This window comes from Podarcis bocagei (assembly GCF_964188305.1).
Source record: "Podarcis bocagei genome assembly, chromosome: 14".
NCBI lineage: Eukaryota > Metazoa > Chordata > Lepidosauria > Squamata > Lacertidae > Podarcis > Podarcis bocagei.
In genome coordinates, this window is record NC_138139.1 from 28,736,775 (window position 1) to 28,760,084 (window position 23,310).

The 23,310-nt window shown below is 44.4% G+C and overlaps 2 protein-coding genes across 16 annotated transcripts in view; both read left to right on the forward strand.

Moving 5' to 3' along the window:
* PAQR5 (progestin and adipoQ receptor family member 5) overlaps positions 1-15,909 on the forward strand; it is a 38,230-nt gene extending 22,321 nt beyond the window's left edge. For 5 of the 7 annotated variants that reach the window (XM_081171267.1, XM_081171268.1, XM_081171269.1 and 2 more), the window contains exons 3-9: positions 4,228-4,355; positions 6,866-7,071; positions 7,752-7,878; positions 11,730-11,774; positions 13,135-13,231; positions 13,877-14,018; positions 14,994-15,909. In XM_081171267.1, the coding sequence (XP_081027393.1) occupies positions 4,228-4,355; positions 6,866-7,071; positions 7,752-7,878; positions 11,730-11,774; positions 13,135-13,231; positions 13,877-14,018; positions 14,994-15,229 (981 nt within the window). In that variant the 3' untranslated portion in view covers positions 15,230-15,909. Of the gene's footprint in view, positions 1-3,458; positions 3,463-4,227; positions 4,356-6,865; positions 7,072-7,751; positions 7,879-11,729; positions 11,775-13,134; positions 13,232-13,876; positions 14,019-14,993 lie in introns of those variants that run through there. The other 2 variants (XM_081171272.1, XM_081171271.1) reach the window with 2 other exon arrangements.
* Positions 15,910-16,781: 872 nt separating this feature from the next.
* Positions 16,782-23,310, forward strand: part of KIF23 (kinesin family member 23) — a 28,596-nt gene continuing 22,067 nt past the window's right edge. For 6 of the 9 annotated variants that reach the window (XR_014002168.1, XM_081171080.1, XM_081171086.1 and 3 more), the window contains exons 1-5: positions 17,945-18,169; positions 20,455-20,524; positions 21,582-21,710; positions 22,504-22,609; positions 23,101-23,237. Coding sequence is in view for 8 of the 9 variants with exons in the window: in XM_081171080.1 (XP_081027206.1) it covers positions 18,057-18,169; positions 20,455-20,524; positions 21,582-21,710; positions 22,504-22,609; positions 23,101-23,237 (555 nt within the window). In the remaining variant the exon portion in view is untranslated. Of the gene's footprint in view, positions 16,915-17,943; positions 18,170-19,386; positions 19,419-20,454; positions 20,525-21,581; positions 21,711-22,503; positions 22,610-23,100; positions 23,238-23,310 lie in introns of those variants that run through there. The other 3 variants (XM_081171082.1, XM_081171081.1, XM_081171085.1) reach the window with 3 other exon arrangements.

The window sequence follows — 23,310 nt, forward strand, 5'->3', positions numbered from 1 at the left end:
ATTGTCACCAGGAAGAATTAACAACAAGAATTTAAAACTTTCACACAGTTAAAATATCAATAGGCTAAAAACAGATTTTAAAAGTGCATCAACTTCCTTAAAACCCGGACAGACATGTCGAAACAATAATGTTTTTAGCAGGTGGTGAAAAGAATACAATGGTGTCAATAGTCAAGGGAGTTTCAAAGTGTGGGTGCTGCCGCACTGAAATAACTCGTTCTTACAAATGTGGAACAGGTTTGACGTAGCACCTGTGAAATGCCAATTCTGCCAACCGAAGTGGCTGAGTGGGCTCCTATGGGACAAGGTCTTGGGCCAGTCGTGAGAGGAAGGGCACCCTCTGACCATGTTTGAACACATGCTGTGCCCACTGAAGGTCACAGCCCTCACTTGAAGGAAGGTGGGCGGCAGGAAGACTGGGCTGGACCTCTGCCCAAGAACCTGCCCCAAATACTGCCAGAGGAGACCCTCCAAGTGTCCCTTTTTCCAGGGGCAGCCCCAGATTTACAGAAGCCGTCCCGGTTTCTGATTTGATCCCTGAATGTCCTGCTTTTTCCTTAGGCTGCTCCTATTTTCATCGGAAAAACATTGGAGGGTATGGTGTTATGTGACCCCCGAGCCAAGGAGATAAGTAACTATACAGTGGTACCTTGGTTCTCAAACTCAATCCATTCCACGAATCTGTTTGACTCAAAAGCCAAGGTGCGGCTTCTGATTGGCTGCAGGTGCTTCCTGTGCTCAGGCGGAAGCTGCGGAAGCCATGTTGGACGTTCAACTTCCTAAAAGCGTTCGCAAACCAGAACACTTACTTCTGGGTTTGTAGTGTTCGGGAGCCGATCTGTTCAACAACTAAGCCATTCGGGAACCAAGGTACCACTGTACAAACTTTAGAAGACATCCGAAGGCAGCCCTGTATAGGGAAGATTTTTTTAAATGTTTAATGTTTTATTGTGTTTTTGTATAGTTTTGGAGAAAAGACCCTGATGTTGGGAAAGATTGAGGGCACAAGGAGAAGGGGACGACAGAGGACAAGATGGTTGGACAGTGTTCTCGAAGCTACAAACATAGAATCATAGAATCATAGAGTTGGAAGAGACCACAAGGGCCATTGAGTCCAACCCCCTGCCAAGCAGGAAACACCATCAGAGCACTCCTGACATATGGTTGTCAAGCCTCTGCTTAAAGACCTCCAAAGAAGGAGACTCCACCACACTCCTTGGCAGCAAATTCCACTGTCAAACAGCTCTTACTGTCAGGAAGTTCTTCCTAATGTTTAGGTGGAATCTTCTTTCTTGTAGTTTGGATCCATTGCTCTGTGTCCGCTTCTCTGGAGCAGCAGAAAACAACCTTTCTCCCTTTGGTCATGAGTCTGACCAAACTGCGGGAGGCAGTGGAAGACAGGAGTGCCTGGCGTGCTCTGGTCCATGGGGTCACGAAGAGACGGACACGACTAAACGACTAAACAACAACAAATAGTTTTGGAAGTCACCCAGAGTGGCTGGGGCAACCCAGTCAGATGGGTGGGGTATAAATAATAGAATAATTATATGTATGTATTTATTTATTTATTTAGGATGTCCCTTGTTTCATCAGAGAAATGTTGGCACATATGCCAGAGCAGACTGTTCCAGGCCAGAAGGAAACCCTGGTTTGGACATAGGAAGCTGCCTTGCATTGAATCAGACCATTGGGTCTATTTGGCTCAACATTGTCTGCACTGACTGACAGCAGCTCTCCAGCGTTCCAGGCAGGAGTCTCCCCCAGCCCTACCTGGAGCTGCTGAGGATTGGGGCCCTTCTGCACGTGAGGCAGATGCTCCATGACTGAGATACAGCTCTTTCATCCTCCCAGGACATTTGGAGGCAAACATGAAAGTCATCTTAGTCTACCAAAGCAAGTTTCAGCATGAAGCAAAGCTGGCACTGTAGGCCTTAGGTCCCAGCTAATCCCGGGAGTGGCTTGCTTGTGACAGAAAAGACCTCTTGAGGTGTTGGTCTAGCTAGCTTATTGAACTTGCTTTGCTTATTCATCGGTGGCTGCGAGGCAGGAGAGGGTCACACCCATACAGACTGAATTCTGTATTCTCCATTTCTGTTCTGCAGAGTACTAGCTGCCACTCATATTTGCATTTGGTGTGGCTTTCTGAACAACGCCTTTCTTTTTCTGAGGGTCTCATGAGGGCATACGGCATGCCTACAGAGCTGGGTGGCTCCTTCGTAACTGAAAGTAGGGTCTGGAGAGGAATGGACACACCTGTCCTTTTCAATTTTAAGTTTATATTATCCCATTTTTGAATGATGATGATGATGATGATACTATAATTCATTTATACCCCGCCCATCTGACTGAGTTGGCCAAGCCACTCTGGGTGGTTTCCAAAACATAAAAACATGGTAAAACATCAAGTATTACTAGTAACAATCTGATCCAACATAAAAGTCACTATAGCTTTAAAATAAACAACTTATATCAAACAAAGCAACAATCCATCAGAATCTAATACTAAACAGTAAAATTAAACATCAGCAAGTAATAATTAAACAGTTCAGCCACAGTAAAGAATTACCCATCAATAATCAATAAAAGTAACAGCAAATCACGATGCATAAAATACCACAAAACATACAAAACCATGTAAAAGGATCAAACTGAGAAACAAAAAGGCACAACTTATAAAACTATTTTTTTTTTAATATCCCTGAACTCTCTTCCCAGCTGCTGCTGCTGCTGCTGCTGCTGCTCTTAAAGTCATAGCCTGGGAAAGACTGGGTGGGGAAAGGTAGGGGGAGCGCCATTGCCTGATGAGGAACAGGAAGCCTCGCTCCCCTCACAAGTTGACAAACTTGTCTTTTTAAAGCCCATGTAGAAAATGGTGCAGATTTTTGCATGTATTTCCCCTGATCCAATGCATTTTTTTCAAAGTCATTTTCACTAATGTACACATTTTTTTGTAAGCAGTTTTCCTCTAATACTTGCTGTTTAAAATATTTTAATGGCTTGTGGACTGCATTGCTACATTTGGATAGCTTGAGACTTCGGAGGAAAGCTACATTTTGGTTCAGGAAGTACAGATGAGTAGATTGCTATTAAAAATGTGAGCCCAGCAAATGCCACCCAACTGCATGTGGCAACAAAATGTTATACTGCGAACAACGTGCCAGCCTTTTCATGTGCCAGGAGACTCTTCGCTGTGTTTTCTTCAACAGAACTAAATGACTCCCTCTCAGGGATTAAGTGCCACCCCCCCCCCCGAAATCTACAACACTTACCTGTGAATACAACTACAGTCTTAATGAGCCATCACTGAGTCCAGCAAAAAAGAAAGAACTTTTATTATAAGTTGTGTTCATAATTGTGGTGGTGGAGACATCTGGTGGACATTTCCAAAGCAAAAAAACACAGCAGCAAGCTTGAAACATCTTGCCTGCATTTTCTTGGCTCTTTACAGCAGTGGTTCCCAAAGAGGGTGGTACCGCCCCCTAGCAGATGCTGGGATTCCCCTGGGGTGGGAGTTGTACTAAGAGGCAAGGGGGGCGACAGGGAGGCACTGGAGGTGAAAATGACAATCAGATTTCAAAAAGCTGGCATGACTGGATCAAGTTTATTTTGTTGAAATTAGTTTTAACTGAGTTTTGAAAAAATGTGTAATGAATTGTTACTGTTTTGACTTTTATTGTGTTATTATCTTCCTTGAAGGGTTATGCAAACCACTATTCTGAAGAGTGGTTTTTGTGGAGAAGGGTAGGAGTACAGTTTATGGAACAGGGGGTGGGGTGGGGGGTGGCGGCCCTCAAAAAGTTTGGGAACCACAGATCTACACTGCCCTGTTCACTCTGCATCCAGGGCACTGGTTACACAATGTAAGCAGCAATCTGGATCTATTCTGTTGTTTCTTACAAAATGCTGCATTTTCATGTGTTTCTACCCAAACCAGCTGTGATCCAAATTGAAACAAAGGATGCCCTGGCTGCAACTTAAGTTGGGAATGGGTGCACAGTCCTAGTTTGTGTTCTTTGAGAGCTTTTAACCAGCCTTCAAGAACCCATGAAAGTTTCAAAATTAATCTCCTGAGGTCCTGTTTGCAAAGCAGGCATCACAGTGCCTTTGTGGTTGTTGCTGCAGCTCCCTAGCCCTCTTCTCCTGCTTAGGACTATTGAGGTTGGCTGTGAACTATGCAAGTTGTAGCAAATTTGGTTCATCTCCAGTTTGCTGGCTGTCCTCCTGCAGGTTTTCCGAGAGAAGGGCATTCTTTTTGGGTACCGTCACCCGAGAAGTTCCGCAACAGATTGCATCGTCAGCCTTTTCCAAATGACAAATGAAACTGTGAATATCTGGACGCATTTTCTGCCTGCCTGGTATGTGATGATCTGTCTGTGCACTTGAAATATATAAAAGAAGGAGCTGTGTTCCTTGACAATGGCCTCAAAGGAGCTGTGGGCTTTTGATTTAAGGGGTGGGACGCCGCTGGCGCTGTGGTCTAAACCACAGAGCCTAGGGCTTGCCGATCAGAAGGTTGGTGGTTTGAATCCCCGCAACGGGGTGAGCTCCCGTTGTTTGGTCCCTGCTCCTGCCAACCTAGCAGTTTGAAAGCACATCAAAGTGCAAGTAGATAAATACTTCTGGCAGGAAGGTGAACAGCGTTTCCATGTGCTGCTCTGGTTCACCAGAAGCGGCATAGTCATGCTGGCCACATGATCTGGAAGCTGTCTGCGGACAAACGCCAGCTCCCTCGGCCTATAGAGCAAGATGAACACACAACCTCAGAGTTGTCCGCAACTGGACCTAATGATCAGGGGCACCTTTACCTTTACCTTTACCTTTACCATTACCATTTCACAAACTCATAGAATCATAGGATTGTAGAGTTGGAAGGGACCCTGAGGTTCATCTAGTCCAGTGGTCAGCAAACTTTTTCAGCAGGGGGCTGGTCCACTGCCCCTCGGACTTGTGGGGGGCTGGACTATATTTTGAAAAATAATATGAACGAATTCCTATGCCCCACAAATAACCCAGAGATGCATTTGAAATAAAAGCACACATTCTACTCATGTAAAAACACCAGGCAGGCCCCACAAATAACCCAGAGATGCATTTTAAATAAAAGGACACATTCTACTAATGTAAAAACATGCTGATTCCTGGACTGTTCGCGGGCTGGATTGAGAAGGCAATTGGGCCGGATCCGGGCCTTAGTTTGCCTTCCCATGATCTAGTCCAATCCCCTGCAGTGCAGGAATCACAGCTTAAAGAATCCCTGACAGATGGGCCTCTAACCTTTGTTTAAAAACAAACCACCACCTTCCAAGGGGCTCCGTTTCACTGTCAAACAGCTCTTATCGTCAGAAGGTTCTTAATGTGTAGTTTGATTCTCTTGTAATTTTAATCCATTGGTTTGGGTCCTGCCCTCTGGAGCAGCAGAAAACAAGCTTGCTCCATCTTCCATGGAACAGCCCTGCAGATATTTGGAGATAGCTATCATTTCTCAGGTTTCATCCACACTTCCTTTTGTGCCATGCTAGGCACAGGTCTGGGATTTCCAGGTCAGTGTCCACCCCTCCACCACTTTCCCCCAGAGACCCCAGGTTTTACTGCTGAATCAGAGACTCAGTGAACTTTGCTCCATTCAGTGGCAAAACATGGGTTTTTCTGGGGAAGGCAGTGGAAGAAAGAAACCTGCTCGGACACAGATTTGGAAATCCCGGACCTGTGTCTGGAAACGCAGGACAGAATGTAGCAGCCTCCCTCCTTCCCCCCCCCCATCAAGTAAATCAATACAAATATTTAACTAACTGAGGTTCCCCCCCCCACAACATGAAGCCTGCCCCCCACAACATACACACATGTGGATGAGCTCTTAGAAAGGTACCTGCAGTGGCATCTCAATGGGCCACTCTGGTTGACGAAACCTCCTAATTATGGATAAAGTGCATAGAGAAAAGTTGCTTTCTCTCTTTCATAGCACTGGAACTTGTGGAAGCTGAATGTAGGAAGATTCAGGCAGAGGAAAAAAGAAAGGTTGTTCCCACGCAGCACAGAATTAAACTATGGAACTCTCTCCCACTGGAGGCGATGATGGCCACAAACCTAGATGCCTTTAAAAGAGGATTGGGCAAAGTCACAGAGGAGAGGGCCACTGAAGCTGCTAGCCATGATGGCTATGCTTTGCCGCCACATTTGTGATGCTTCTGAATGCCAGTTGCTGGCAATTGCAGGAGGGGAGAGGGCTCTTGTGCTCAAATCCTGCTTGTGGGCTTCCCATTGGGGCATCTGGTTGGCCAGTATGAGAACAGGATGCTGGACTAGATGGGCTGCTGGCCTGACCCAGCAGGGCTGTTCCTACATTCTGGTTAAGTTCACCCCATGCTCTAAACACCTCTGTGCACATCTAGTCACTTGCAAACAATAAGGCCACCACGTTCTCTCTGCAGCAGCTGCCAAAGCACCAAGAATGACTCAAGGAGCAACAGCAGCTGGGGGGGGGGGGGATTAGCATCGTGGCCTCAGGTAACCTCAACGAATGGGCTTGCTTGGGATGGGCACACGCACCCTGCAATGACAGCTGTCACTTAAAGAGAAAGGAAGGGGAATGAATACATTACCGGAGGTTCCAGCCTGCCTCCAGGAATATCACAGGTGGCATTTATCAAATGTGTGGGAGTTACTTAGCAGCTCCATATCTTAACCTTGACGTTGCCTGGAAAGCAAGATCCTGCTTTCTGGTTTCCCACGGGCATTTGGGTGACCATTGGGAGAACAGAATGCTGGACTAGATGGGCCCTTGGCCTGACCCAGCAGACTCTTCTTATCTTCTTAAGGTAAGCTACAAGACTGTTGCTGCTAGCTGATTGGCTTTTCTGCTTTCTAGGTACTTCCTATGGAAGCTTTTGGCCTTAGTCTACGCCTTGGATGTCTGGAGGGACTCGTACACCTGGCCCTTTCTGGCTTACATGGTCACCTGCTGCATCTACCCGCTGACGTCCAGCATCGCTCACACGTTCAGCACCATGTCCAGCAGGGCCAGGCATATCTGCTACTTCTTTGATTACGGTGCCCTCGCCCTGTACAGCTTAGGTGAGGATGCGAGCCAATGTATCGGAGCCTTGACTTGAGGTGTGTTCCTTTTGCAGCAGGGAGATTATTGCATTTTTCCTAATGCACAAACCACAGCGTTTTGCTGCCAAGAAAATGTGTCATTCCCCACAGAGGGCACCGCAGCTGTGGCTCCGAGTGCTGCGGAGAATGTGGTTGCCTGTGCATCATAGGAACAGAGGAAGCGACCTTGTAAGTAAGCAAAGCAATTTGGGCTTGTCCACACTTAGAAAGCACAGGGTCGAGTGGTTTCCTTTTTGCCCCGCTCCTTCCCCAGGGAAAAGCCATTCTTCGGTGCTAAGTCAGAGCAAACATCAATCTGGACAAAACCCAAATTGCTGTTTGCTTCAATTGAGCTCTAAAGAGTGGTTTTTCCTGGAGTAAAGCAGCGGGACAAGAAGAAGTGAGGGCAAGCCATTAGTCCATATAGCTCAGGACTGTCTACACTGACTGGCAGCAGCTCTTTAATGTTTCAGGCTGGGGTCTCTCCTGGAAATGGTGCCAGGAATTGAACCTGGGACTTTTTAGTTTGTGAGTGGTCCCATTTTGGTTAGAAAATGATTGTCATGCGCCACACAAGTTTAGCACTGGGGGAAGCGGTGAGGTGTCCGTGGAAATGCAGGTTGTCTGATAGAGTTGTGGGGTCTGCTTTATCCCTTTAGGCTCTGCCATTGCTTATTCCGCCTACGTTTTCCCCGAAGAATGGATTGGCAGCACATTCCACCATTACTACGTCTCCACTGCTGTGCTCAACACAGTCGTGGGCACAAGCCTCTCCTGCTATTCCAGGTATTGACGGCTTCCTCTCTGCAATGGGAATGCAGCTGGGAGTGTGCCATCCTTGGTTGGGGAGAATATTTATTCTGGAACTGAGTCAATTACAGTGGTACCTTGGGTTAAGTACTTAATTCATTCCGGAGGTCCGTTCTTAACCTGAAACTGTTCTTAACCTGAAGACCACTTTAGCTAATGGGGCCTCCTGCTGCCGCTGCGCCACCAGAACACAATTTCTGTTCTCATCCTGAAGCAAAGTTCTTAACCCGAGGTACTATTTCTGGGTTAGCGGAGTCTGTAATCTGAAGCGTATGTAACCTGAAGCGTATGTAACCCGAGGTACCACTGTACACTAGAAAGCAGCCCCCCCCCCCGAAATATATACGGTATTCATTTTCTGGTTTTGGTGTCTTCGGGTGTCTTCCCGTGTAAGAGTTGGGGTGTCTAGGCAACGTTTCGACGAGGTCTCACTCGTCATCTTCAGGCTGGTGCTTTCGGCTTCTTGTTACTAGAACAGAGCAGGATCTCAGTGTTTGAGTTCCTATAAATACTGTTGGGGGGGTGTGGTGTATAGCCTCCAACGTTCTGGGCAGAGAGGAAGTTCCCAGGTTAGTGTGCCTTTTCTTCTTTTGTTCATTAATTACTTGAGGGATATCTTGAGTGATTTCTTGAGTGATATTCTGAGTACCACTTAGGAGGGTCATTAGGTGTGGATTAGTTGCTAAAGCTTTCGTGTCTTGACCTCTTGAGCTTGTGAAGAGTTTTTCTGAGAAGATGGCTGTACTGCACTTAGTTGTGCTCTGGCTTGGCTTCGTGTATAGGGGCGAGCTGTGGTTTTGTGCCCTGTGCCAGCCAGATCTGTGTAGGGATTGCAGGGGGGTGCAGCATCCGGAGGTGCCACTATGGTTTGGCTACTGGATGGTGTCTGTAATTTATCTGTGGAGAGGGTCTGGGTTTGGGTCTGGTGTGGTTGATTGGAGATGGCGTTCTGTGTGCCTCTGGTTCTGGTGTCGGTTTTTGTGGGGAGGGCTAATTTCCAGATGTCTGGCAGGCGGGACGTGTCGTCACGCTTGTTCATGTTGTGAGGGTGTTTCTCTATCTCGATGGCTTCCATGATTATTCTCTTGTGGTGATGTTCCATGTTAAAGAGCAATTTGGAATCTGCAAAATTAATTTCGTGTCCTGTTTCTTTCATGTGTTGGTAAAGGGAGGAAGTTTTTTCTTCTTTTTTGACGGCATTCTTGTGTTCTGCGATACGTGCATTTATTCGTCTGTTTGTTTGTCCAATGTACGTGGCTGGGCAGACTTTGCAGGGTATTTCATAGACCCCTTGGTTTTCTAACTGGATTTTATCTTTTGGGTTTCTGAGGATATTGGCTATTTTTTGGTTGGTGCAAAAGGCTGTTTTGCACCAACCAAAAAATAGCCAATATCCTCAGAAACCCAAAAGATAAAATCCAGTTAGAAAACCAAGGGGTCTATGAAATACCCTGCAAAGTCTGCCCAGCCACGTACATTGGACAAACAAACAGACGAATAAATGCACGTATCGCAGAACACAAGAATGCCGTCAAAAAAGAAGAAAAAACTTCCTCCCTTTACCAACACATGAAAGAAACAGGACACGAAATTAATTTTGCAGATTCCAAATTGCTCTTTAACATGGAACATCACCACAAGAGAATAATCATGGAAGCCATCGAGATAGAGAAACACCCTCACAACATGAACAAGCGTGACGACACGTCCCGCCTGCCAGACATCTGGAAATTAGCCCTCCCCACAAAAACCGACACCAGAACCAGAGGCACACAGAACGCCATCTCCAATCAACCACACCAGACCCAAACCCAGACCCTCTCCACAGATAAATTACAGACACCATCCAGTAGCCAAACCATAGTGGCACCTCCGGATGCTGCACCCCCCTGCAATCCCTACACAGATCTGGCTGGCACAGGGCACAAAACCACAGCTCGCCCCTATACACGAAGCCAAGCCAGAGCACAACTAAGTGCAGTACAGCCATCTTCTCAGAAAAACTCTTCACAAGCTCAAGAGGTCAAGACACGAAAGCTTTAGCAACTAATCCACACCTAATGACCCTCCTAAGTGGTACTCAGAATATCACTCAAGAAATCACTCAAGATATCCCTCAAGTAATTAATGAACAAAAGAAGAAAAGGCACACTAACCTGGGAACTTCCTCTCTGCCCAGAACGTTGGAGGCTATACACCACACCCCCCCAACAGTATTTATAGGAACTCAAACACTGAGATCCTGCTCTGTTCTAGTAACAAGAAGCCGAAAGCACCAGCCTGAAGATGACGAGTGAGACCTCGTCGAAACGTCGCCTAGACACCCCAACTCTTACACGGGAAGACACCCGAAGACACCAAAACCTGCATTCCTGTACCCGTGAAAATCTACGAAAGCAAATATTCATTTTCTATTTCAATAGCACTATAAATATCAGACCACAATTCCGATCAGCCCCAGCCAGCAACCTTTGCCAACCTGGTGCCCTCCAGATGGCATTGGACTCCCATCATCCCTGAAGGGCTGGAGCTGAAGGGAGTTGGAGACCAACAACATCTGGAGGTGTCATGTTAGCTAACCCTTGCATAGATGGTGATTTCCTGAGTAACACAAGGAAATAAATATAGGGTCCCCACCTTAAGGGATTTTATGATATGTGAGTAGTGAGGGAGGATGGTACCTGAATAAATTCAACACTCGGGGCTGGACTTGATACTGCCTCTCCCTGATCCACCTCAGGGGAATGACAATAAGCCTCTTCCCACATCGTCTAGTGTGCCCACCACATCTCTGATGCGCCCCGTTGAGGGTGATGAGGTAGCATTCAAACACAGGGAGGGAGGGAGATCTCAGCCTGTCAGAGGTGGTGAGCATACTGAGTCGGGTGATGCTTTGTTAAGATTGGATCAGGGAGAAGCACTGACATATACTCATTTTCAAAGTGATGAGGCTGATTTGCAGGTGGTTGGAATAGATCAGTCTTTCTCAACCTTGGGTCCCCAGATGTTTTTGGCCTACAACTCCCATCATCCCTGACCACTGGTCCTGTGAGCTAGGGATCATGGGAGTTGTAGGCCCAAACATCTGGGGAGTCAAGGTTGAGAACCACTGGAATAGATGATGCTTTGGGTCCCTTGCAACTCTCCAATTCTATTGTTTTAATTAGGGGGAATGTACCTTTTTTAAAAAGAACAAAAGTCAATACTTGTGGACATTGCCTGCATAATCAGAACATTAAAGCCAACTAGATGGCTTTAAAAGGGGATTAGACCCATTCATGCATGGGGTGCAAACTTGGATAAAATACTGGGGGGGGGGGAGGTAAGTCCCACCCTGCATAATTGATCACATGACATGGTCACACACCCCGTTTGAATGGCAATGTTAATCAACTTTTTGAGGGCCTGGTCCTCTCAAATATTTTAGGGGGGGGCGCGAAGGGACCTGAGCCTATAGAAGTTGGCTCCTATGTTCATGGAGAAGAAAGCTGTTGATGGCTATTAGCTACAAAAACAATGCCACCACAGTTGGAGGCAGCAATGCTTCTGAATACCAGTTGCTGGAAACCGCAGGAGGGGAGAGAGCTCTTGTCCTCAGATCCTGCCACTGGGCTTCCCACTGCAGCATCTGGTTGGCCACTGTGAGAACAGGATGCTGGACAAGGTGGGTCACTGGCCGGATCCGGCAGACTCTCCTTATATTCTTATTCAAAGCACTGAGTTAGGCTAGACTGGCAATAAGATACATGCCATTTATACAAACATGTCCAAGTATTTATTTCTGCATCCAAGCATTCTCATGTGAACTTACTGTGTGTAACCAACAGGCTCGGCCTTCCCTATTTCCATTATAAGAGTGGCGGCATAGAAAGGTAACATGGGCCCCTCTCAACTGAGGTGTAGATTGGAAAGCAGGCAGGGGACACTAACAACCAAAACAGTGATTCCACCTAATTGACGACACTTGGTGGCTAATAGTCAATATGTCACCCATGTCAATACGGACTCTTAATTGGGAACAAATCAGTCTTCTTCCAATACTAACCCAGATGCCTAATCAGTGATCACAGTGGTGGTGGTGATAGCCAATATCAGCAGCTGCTTAAAGGTGCAAAGGGAAAACAAGACATTGATAATGATACATTTCTGAAGGCTTCCTTTTAGTCCAAAGGTCAGCTGGCTTTGCTACATCCTTTGGCATGTACTTTTCATTTCAATTTTCACTTTCTTTGCCCACATCCTGCTGGTGACGCTCTGTCCCGTGTTTTCCATGCATTCTGCCAAACAGATGACCTAAATCAGGATGAAGAGGCCTTGGATTGATGGTTCAAAATTCAGGCTTCATAAAGCAAGTTCCAAGCTTCCATTATAGAGAACAGTGAAGTGAGGATTTTTTCTTAGGCTACATGACTTTTGGCCCACCCTCAGTGCAGGGCGGTTTGGATACATCCTGTAATGTAACATGTTTGGGCAATTCATCAGTTGGGAAACTGCTCACAGGTTCCGTGATATGCCAAAATTGTACAACTGAAGTGGATGTAGGGTTCTTGCACAATAAACCCACTTTTTCTTTTTTAAAAAAACAACCATAATTTTTTTGGCTAAGAAAAGTGACAGGAGACCACACTAGAAAGTGTGGTATAACGGCAACATCATATAACTTCCGTGCAATCAGATCAGAATTAACGTTAGATTAACAGTGTTGTTGTATAACCTCCACACAAATTGTATAGAAATCTGGGTGACGGCTCAACAAATGGGTCATCTGTAAGAGCTCAGTGTAAAATGAAAACAACCAACCGCGCCCACCAATAATTAAAATTATTTATTTGAGTTCCAACTATTTTCTTTGGCCTCTTGTGCTTTGAGTCTTCCCTTCTTTATAAGCTTGAATCAGTTGAGTTGAACAAAGGTTTCCTAACCACCTGAGCAGAAAAAGTCATTGGGGCTGTGCACAGTATGGATTGGTCTGTGCCTAGGCAATACGGGCATAGCTTTAGCATTTTGGTGCCAAGGCAATGCCATTCTGGCCCCAAAGCATGCAGGTCTTGATGGGATACACATTTAAGTATAAGTAAATTGCAGAAATTCCCTCTGTGTCATGTGAGGACGTGGAAAGCTTTGATAAGAATGGGAGACAAAGCCAAGACCCATGCCTTACACACTCTGTGTTCTGCAAACCAGACCTATGCACTGTGCTCGTTCACATATATGTTTTCAAAATGTATTCAGGTTCAATGAAATGGAGCAGCCAAAGTTCAGCAAAACAATTCGCACATTCGCCTTTGCTCATCCTTACGTGTTCGACAGCATCCCTCTCTTCTACAGGGTATGTATGGCTTTAAGAATAGTTTCCCTCAGTCTGCTGTGTTTTTATACATAACATAATGCATGGCTGCTGAAGGGTGGTTCTAGGCTGCCACCCTTTCCTGCGAATAAGGGGGCTTCCTCATTATTTCCCATTTAATCTGAATTTGTTCTTTCCATGGAGAATCTGATCAGAAAACGACTTAAGAAGCACACATACAGAAACAGTAAATCCAGATTAAAAGAATAAAAATATGGGGTGACCTTTCAGAGAGGACGATATTATGTGGGTGCTGAGAACGACTTCCATGCATGAACAGTCAGCACTAAATCCACAATAAGCTGCTGTGCCCCAATCCCTATTAAATTCAGTGGGGTTTACATTGTGAGTAGACAAATATAGATTTGTGATTATGCTGGAACTTCTAGACTTTCCTACAGTTTCTGGAGGGAGGGCACCATGCTGGCTAAACATAATTGGGCTAAACAAGGAGCTTATATTGACCTTCCACAACTTTGTGTTAACCGGATATTTTGCACTAGAATTCCCATCAGCCCCTGCACCTTATGGCTCTAATGGCAGGGACTGAAGAGAGCTGTAGTCCAAAGAGCCTGGAGGAAATCAGGTTAAGGAAGATTATCTTATGCTTTCCTTTCTATGCCACAGCTGTACTTATGTGCTGCAAGAAGTTGCACGGAGAGCGTAATTCCAATCCACCTCAAGCACACTGTCTTTGCCTGCCTCACCTGTTTCCTTTTTGCGACACACCTGCCGGAGCGGCTGGCCCCTGGAATCTTTGACTACATAGGTGAGGACAACAAGGGGCTGCTCTCCCCCTTGCAGGCCCCACTGAAATGAACGGGGTGGGTGGATTCCAGCAGATATTGGCAACTGATAACATAAAGATGGCTGTTTTAATCAGCTGTTGTGGCCACACCTGAGAAAGGGAATAACAGCTGCAAGGAATTGAGAGTAGCCCTGTTGGAGGAGAGTGACTTGTTCTGGATTCAGAGAAACAAAGGAACCAGTTCAGAGTCATTAGGATGCTTGGCTTATATCTCCCATCCACGGGCAAGTGCAAAACCCCAGAGTTGGGCAGCAAGACACTTTGTATAATAATCCTAATTATTACAGAACAACCACCAGCAGCAGCACAATGCATTGTTAAATCTATTACCTGCCCTTCGGCAGTAGGGCATGTTACAACAATTTAAAATTCAGTAATAACAACTGTTAAAACAAATTGCAGTCACAGGAATGAGTCATACCCTCCAACATTTCTCTGATGAAAACAGGGACGTCACATTCCATAATGATAATTTTACCATTTATACTCCACACATCTTTTTGGGTTGCCCCAGACGCTCTGGGTGGCTTCCAACATATATAACAACATAATAAAACATTAAACATGTAAACAACTCCCCTATACAAGGCTGCCTTCAGATGGTTTGGGGATTGGACAACTCCATACCCTCCAACATTTCTCCACTAAAAATAGGGACATCCTAAGGAAAAGTGGGACATTACGGGATCAAATCAGAAACCAGGACGACATCTGTAAATTGGGGATATCCCTGGAAAATAGGGCTACTTGGAGGATCTGCTGCAATTCACAATAACACTGTATGCATCTGATGAAGTAGCCTGTAGTAGCCCAAAAAAGCTTATTCCGTAGTAAACTTTGAGGGACCATAAGACTCGTCGTTGATTTTACTGCAAGGGAGGGATTGTGGCCCCCCTATGGAAATACTGAGTGTTGTATTCTTTTGATCTCTCACAGGGCACAGTCACCAGCTCTTCCACATCTGTGGGATCATTGGGACCCACTTCCAAATGGAAGCCCTTCTGGTTGACATGGCCAACCGCCGTGAGTGGCTGCTGGCTCCATCCTTCTCTCAAACCTTTGGGTCCCTTGCAGCTGCCATCGTTGTCAATCTTATCATCATTGCTGCTTTCTCAACGACGCTCTATTCCATGCCAAAATTCTGCAGGAAAGGAAGCAAGCACAAGGACTAACGCATGTTGAAATCAAAATGAAATGAAATGAAATTATGTTGCAGTTAAAAGTAGAAGTACAACACAAATTAGAAACTACTTCAAATGAGGCTTGGTGAATATTATTTGAGAAGTGACTTAAATGATTCTTTTTTTATTATGAATATGGTTTTGTATTGTGGTTTTTCTACAACTTGAGCTGGAAGACTTAACCAATTTGGGACGTAGCTTTTCATTTGTTGATCCTGATTGACCATTTAGAATACCAAGCTGCAATTCTGAGGACTCTGTGAGAACTCTAAATAACTTCAGCCACTTAAGTTTGTGTCAGATTATTATTTTTAAAATAGTGATTGCAATTTAACTTGATGTGCCAGTTTGCACTGATAACATAGAAATGTTGGCCACCTTTCATGCCAAAGCAGCCACAGTGGCCTTTTAACATAATTCCATGCGTTTTTATGCTTTATTTGAAATGACAAGCACATGTAACATTTCTATCACAAAATACTAATGTACATATCTTTCTAATTCAGAAACTTGCAATGAAATAATATGAGGTTTCTTTGAAATTACATATATTAAGAAGTTTATATTTTTGTAAATAGCCTCTGCTGGGGTATCACACAAGCACTTTTTGGTAACAGTAAATGAAGCTATTGTGGAATAAATGCCCTTTTGAAAGGTACATTCAACTTGCACCCAAAGATTTTGCTCTTTATTTTAAAGCATCATTTACCAAGCTAGTACAGACGAAACGTTTAGAGGGTTCCAGATCAGCAAAGTTGAGAGCTCACTTTAAGCTCCCGATTGTCCCTGTGCAGCTGTTTCTGTACCTGTGTCACATCTGATGTTACATATGATGTCAGGTATGAGACTGGTGGATTTGTGGCAATGACCTCACAGGCAGAATTGGGACTCATGCCAGGCCTAATTAGGCAGTGGGCCATAGATTCCCCACACTTGCTGATCCTTCAGCCTCTGAGGTGTTTGGAACAGAGTCCTCCAACCCATTTATTCATGACTTGCCACTTGCTCTTCACCTTGACAGTTTGTGTGGGTTGATTGACCAAGGAGAGGAAAACACTGCCCAAACCAATCTTCTCCCAAACCACAGTCACATCTTGCTTGGTTCAGACCTCAACCATGGTTTAGTGCTCAACAGTGGTTTAGCACTGACTTACCGTACCCATTGTGGTGCCCTCCAGCTTCCATCATCCCCGACCATTGGCCTCCAGCTCCTATTATCCCTGACCATTGGCTAAGGCTGATGGGAGTTGCGGTCCAACAGCATTTGGCAGCCATGATGTTGGCTAATCCTGATTTTAGCATTATGAGAACAAACCACTGCAAGTATCAGGCTTGTGCTCTTTTTCCTCTCTTGTTCATGTGCAGGGGAAGCTCGAAAGCTGCCGTTTCCAGTTTCTAATAAACTGCAGTTTCCCATTCCTTCCAAACATAGGAAACTCTGAGGAAGCCCAGTCAGATGGGCAGGGTATAAATTCTTCTTCTTCTTCTTCTTCTTCTTCTTCTTCTTCTTCTTCTTCTTCTTCTTCTTCTTCTAACTGTGCTTAGTTATCAAGGACCCGAAACCACAGTTTGATCTGAGTTTGTTTCAAGCTGGCACCTATGGTCACCTCCAGGCAACCTAACCTTGTAAAAGCTCTGACATGGTGGGATAGAGAAATGTGTGTTCATGTTAAAAGGTAAAGGTAAAAGGACCCCTGACCATTAGGTCCAGTCGTAACCGACTCTGGGGTTGTGGCGCTCATCTCGCCTTATTGGCCGAGGGAGCCGGCGTACAGCTTCCGGGTCATGTGGCCAGCATGACTAAGCCGCTTCTGGTGAACCAGAGCAGCGCACGGAAACACTGTTTACCTTTCCACTGAAGCAGTACCTATTTATCTACTTGCACTTTGACGTGCTTTCGAACTGCTAGGTTGGCAGGAGCAGGGACCGAGCAACAGGAGCTCACTCCGTCGCAGGGATTCGAACCGCTGACCTTCTAGATCGGCAAGTCCTAGGCTCTGTGGTTTAACCCACAGCGCCACCTGTGTCCCGTGTGTTGCTGTTACTTTACACCAAAAACAGCAAAGATTCTTGTGAAGCATTTATCACAGTATATATGTGTGTGTGTGTGAGAGAGAGAGAGAGAGAGAAAGCAGACCCTCCAAGTGTCCCTCTTTTCCAGGGACATCCCTGATTGACAGCTGTCCCGGTTTCTGATTTGATCCTGGAATGTCCCGCTTTTGCTTAGGGTGCCCCTATTTTCATTCGAGAAATGTTGGAGGGCATGGCCTTATCTGACTCCCAAGCCGTCTGAAGGCAATCCTGTATAGGGAAGTTTGTTTTATGTTTTTATATATGCTGGAAGCTGCCCAGAGTGGCTGAAACAACCCAGTAGGAATATGTGGGTTTTAAAAAGTAAAATTATCATTGTGAAATGTGACGTCCCTATTTTCATCGGGAGAAATGTTGTGTATATGAGAGGGAGGGAGTTTACTTCTTTAACGTCGCAGCAGTCCCTCTTGAGTCTTTTTTTACGTTCATAACCAGATTTGCACATCTGGGGCCTAGCCCGCTTCGTTAAGGCCTGAGCTCGCTTGGCTTTCCCGTTTCCATGGAGACGGGGCGGTTTGTCTCCCTCCCTTTCCCGCGCGCTGCTTTATGAGGTAAAAAACTCGCGCCACGACGCCACACAAAGAAACAAGGGCCAATAAGCAAGGAGGCGGTGACAGCAGAGAAGGTGTGAAGTCTGAAGGCGGCGAAGGGCCGCTGTCCTGTCCCCGCCCCTTCCCTCCCTAGCTCCATCCTGATTGGTTGGATTTGAATAACAGCGGGCCGCGCAATGGATGTTGGGAAGCGGGAGGGAACGTTCAAACCGAACCTTCGCCAACAGGGCTGCGAGAGGGAGAAAAAGAAGGACGAGCGGGGCGGCCTCGGCGAGATGAAGGCGGCCGCGTGAGTGACCCGGGGCGGGGTGGAGTGGCGCCTAGTTAGAGGCCCCCCAGCCCTCCCTTTAAAGTTCTCCCTCCCTTCCTCTTTCCCTTACTACTTTCCTCGAACAAAAGCGCCCTTCTATCGTGCAGATTCATGTCTGAGATACTGTACTTATCTGCATTCATTATCTCTCTAGCTCTCTCTGTATCTATATGTCATAAAATATATATGCTGCTTGATTGCAAACTTTGTTAAACAATCTACAAAAAGTATAAAACAAAAAAATGGGTATAAACAGTTCAACAACTATTTAAAACGTTGAAAAAAATAAAAAGCAGCGACAAACAGATTAGAATACAGACCACTGTTTTATGTATCTGGGTAGACTTGTCTAAATTAAGATGTTTTAACATATACACGCATATGTTTATATAGATAGTTGCCGATTATTATTGTACAGTAATTAATTAATTGCCTTCTAAAGCACTGTCTCAGTGAGATTTACAGATATGGCTTCAGCAATTTGAAACACAAAATAATGAACACATTTAAAAGATTAAAAGATTACTTGTGTGTATATAAAATCTTGTGTGTGTGTGTGGTAGAGAGAGAGATACCCAGTTGGTATCTGTTTTAGATTTGAATTGATTTAAATGTGCAATGGTTTTAGCACTATTACCTATGTAACTGTTCTGCTTAAGTAATTACATTGAAAATTGTTTTGGGGTGCCTTGTGAGAAGTGATTCATAAATGAAATAAGATTGAAAAAATTCTCAGATGCGTATGCATATCATCTCTCTCACTCGCTTTATAACCTGTATATCAATTTATATAACTAGCATAGATTATATATGAGAGATTCTCTCTCTTGTATTTGTATTGCTTGGTAGCAGGCTGTCTTAACAGGAGAGATTGGAAGCGGGGCTGTATCTGGCCCTGAACTGTTTCTGTTCTAGCTAGCCATAGTAAGAGCTGCTAATAGACTTATAAGAATTGGTGCCTGAGTTTGTTTTATTTCCTCTCCTGTCTTTGTTCCTCAATTCCTTTTGTGACATGTATTTAATACTGTAAGCTTGTAGGCAGAAACTGTGTTTTTAGTAAGCTGCTGTAGGAGCCTTTTTGGCTGAAGAGCAGGGTACAAATGCTCTAAACAAGCAACTACATAATCTATGCACGCTACTTTAACTAAATCAGGGACATATCTCTAAACTGTGTTACAAAAAAGTGTTACTAGCTTTTTCCAGAGTGACAAATGGCAAAGGAAAAAAGGTTAGATTCTAATACAGTAATGACCTTCAACTTTATGCACTTCTATCATTTATAAGCACTGTGATACTACGATCATACAATAGTTAAAAGCAACAGGTTCCTGCCATGAAATGCTAGTTTAAAACAAACGATGCTCCTCTCCAGGCATCAGCTGTGTCATATGAAGGCAGAAACATTCCAGAGTCTGATTTCTTTCCTCTGTGCAACAAAACTGGGAGCTGGGGAGGAACAAAGCAGTTATGTTTGTGAAGCCATCCTTTACACAGGTTAATGTTACCTTGTGAACCAGCTCACTATCTAATTTTTAAGAGCATAGGAGATGATGCTGGCAGAGGCCAGAAGGGATGAATGTGTCTGATAGCCAGCCACCTTGACTACCTTTTCTTTTAACAGAGTGGAGGGATATAAACAAAAGAAATATGTGTGCTCTGCTGTTCCTCCTGTCTCTAGTCTCCTCTGTGTTTCAGATTCTTTTTTTACATGGACTTCAACTCTAGCAGAGCATTTAAGACTGGCCTGGAGTCCATTCTAGATTGCTTTTAGCTGAAAGCCACAATATTGGAGAAGGAGGGGTGTGTGGGATTGCATATCTTCTAAACTAAAATGCTCTGCATGTGATATTTTGTTTAAGTAGCATTAGTAGTGCAGTGCCTTTCTGCCTTAGCTGTTCTTATCAATGAATCCAGTAGTAGATAGGTAGCCGTGTTGGTCTGCCATAGTCAAAATAAAAAAATTCCTTCCAGTAGCACCTTAAAGACCAACTAAGTTAGTTCTTGGTATGAGCTTTCGTGTGTGTATCTGAAGAAGTGTGCATGCACACGAAAGCTCATACCAAGAACTAACTTAGTTGGTCTTTAAGGTGCTACTGGAAGGAATTTTTTTATCTTATCAATGAAAACTATTTCACATGGCTTGTGGTTGACAAGGTGACTTGCATTGTTGTCACACTGATCCCAGAGCAGTCAGGTTATTTGTCTCCTGTGTGCCTTGGTTCTTGATTGACTTGCCTGATGATTTTTCTTTCTTTTGTTTCCAGGAAAACCAAAACTCCAAGGAAGCCTGGGCAGAAAAATGGATCTAGCAACAATTTGAAGGACCCTGTTGGGGTAAGTGGCTGATACAGGGGATGGACATGGGATGTAAATGCAAACCTCATGTGATGTGTGTTTTTCTAGATGAATAGGTGAGATGCTCTGACAGCAGATCAACCTAGGCAGAGTCTGTAAGCAAATAAGGGCATAACTTCATGTTTCCCATGAATATTCTCTCTTCCACCCATTATCTGCTATGACAATTAATTGGGGTCTCAGTCAGGTTCCCTTCACAGCTTTGCTACTTTTATTTACTTTTATTTCTATCCCACATTTTCTTTAAGATACTCAAGGTGGCATTCATGGCTCTCTCACTCTCCATATTGCCCACACGTCTACCATATGGGGCAGGGTAGGCTGAGAGGCAGTGGCTGGCCTAAGGTCACCCATTGCATTTCCCGATCAGGTGGGAATTTGAACTTTGTTCTCCTAGGTCAGGGAGATCCCCCTTGGATCCTTTCACATAAATACATCAATGGTTAGACTGGTTTAGGTATACTGTATAAACATGTGTTAAAAGAATAATGGCCTGTGATGACAGCTGACCTTTAATTTGGCTGATCTTTCTGATGCTACAAGATGCTCGTTAGTTTTGTCACACAGTCCTTTGTGAGAGCAATAAGTGGAAATATGTTTTAGGTTTTTTGTCTGTGGTAGACACTGATTCCCAGCTACATTAAAAATCTTGGATTTCTGTCTCTGTGGGAGGTCCTCACTTCCAGTCCTGAGGGCAAATTTCTTGGTTCACAGAAAGAAATTATTTTAATGAAAGATCCAAGGAAATCAATTTTGCTGTTGCCTCTTCTCTTTCCAGCATTTCTTTCCAGTGGTCCTCTTTAGGGTTTTTTCAGAAACACCTTTTATATTTCTGCAAACCTTGGGTCGTCCCCCCCCCCCAGCCTGCTGATACCTTCAGCCTTCTGTGTTGGTGCATTTGTTTTGGCTACCTAGTGGTGGGCTCTCTTCATCCTAAAATGGGGGCTAGTGGTGGAAGTTTCATTTATCTCACCTGCTAGGCTTATTAAGACTTGGAATCTGCAAGTTGTGACATTTCTAAGCAATTTTTCCTCAGGTGTACTGCCGGCTGCGCCCACTCAGTGTGCCAGACCAAGAATGCTGCGTAAAAGTGATCAATACCACAACAGTCCAGGTTCACCCACCAGATGGATACCGAATTTTCCGCAATGGGGAGTATAAGGAGGTAAAGCCTGCTGGAAAGTGGCCAGCAACCAAAAGCTGAAAACTGAGGTTCTGTTGAGTTTAGGTTTGGATCTGCTTTATCCTTTAACATTTGCAGGGAACTTTCTTCCCTGGAGGACAAATTAAAGCTTTGTAAAAGGCAAAACTTGTAATGAGATGACGAGTGCCCCTCTCATGGGACATAACAAAGAGCTCCTCTGGATCAGACCAAAGGATAGCCTAGTCCAGTGTACAACCAGATGCCCCTGGGAAGCCCGCAAGCCATGCATGAGAACAATAGTAGTCTACCGCTTCTCCCCAGCAGCTGGTAGCCAGAGGCTTGCTGCTTCCCTTGACTATGCTCAACTAGTGCTTGAGATGGGGAACTAATAGGATCTTGGGGGAAATTAGAGTAAAATGTGTTTATTAGGAATTAATATGCTGCAGCAATGCTAGACATCCTCTATCAGCCATTAGGCAGGAGCCCCAGTATCTATTTTTAGATGTCTATTGAAAACCTTTTTTTTTTAGTTCAGCAAGCCTATCTAGATATAAATTATGTGTATTTATTTTTAAACATTTTACTGCTTTTATCTCTGTTATTGATGGTTATTTTAGATTTGCTTGTTTTTCAAAGAGTTTTGCTGATTTTATCTGCATTTTAATGATATTTTTATTACATACTGTGCTTAAAGTTTTCTGAGTAAGCAATCAATATTTTTTTTCTAAAAGAAGCAAGACATAATTTGAGGTCTAGAAACAGCAGCAAAGTGCTTGCTTGTTGCTTCATAACAGCTTGTTGTCTTCCTCTTCAGGTTCAATATTCATTCAAAGAGGTTTTTAATGTCGGTGGGACTCAGAAACATGTGTTTGACGTTGTTGCCAAACCTCTAGTGGATGATCTGATTCATGGGAAAAATGGTACGAGAGGATACTACATTTCATGCTCTAGCTGATATCTAACCACTAATCTTTCTTTTTCTAAACTTGCTTCATTTCCTCCTGCACATTCTGCTATAACTGCCCAAATATTGATTAGGATCTACTTTATTTTGTACTGATTAAAAGCATATATGGTTTGGAGTATCTTCAGCCCAAATACACCTATAATCATCCAATCTTAATTGAATAAAATACTTCATTTTGTGGAGGTCGGTGAAGCTTAAAACGCTTTCCTCATAGCTGCACCTAGACTGAGGAAATCCTTATTTGAAACGGACATCTGTTTTGACCCTGCTGGGCAGAGAAAGCTTTTTAAAGTTTGTGTTTCTTTGTTCTGCCTGCCTCTGTTGTATGGTTTGTATAGCATGCATTTATGGTACAGTTTGATTCGTTGTAAGCCCAAGTGTTTTTTTGTGAAACAGAAGGATGAAGTAGACATTTGCCTATAAAATGTTCTCTTTGACTCCTAGGCCTCCTTTTTACATACGGTGTCACTGGGAGTGGGAAAACTTACACCATGACTGGTTCTCCTGGTGACGGTGGCCTGCTTCCTCGCTGCTTAGACATGATCTTCAACAGCATAGGATCTCTGCAGGCCAAACGATACGTAAGTCTCTTCCTACCAAGTCTTGGTGTGTAAACGGTTTCATTGCCATTGCCAAATGCTTAACTTATAAATC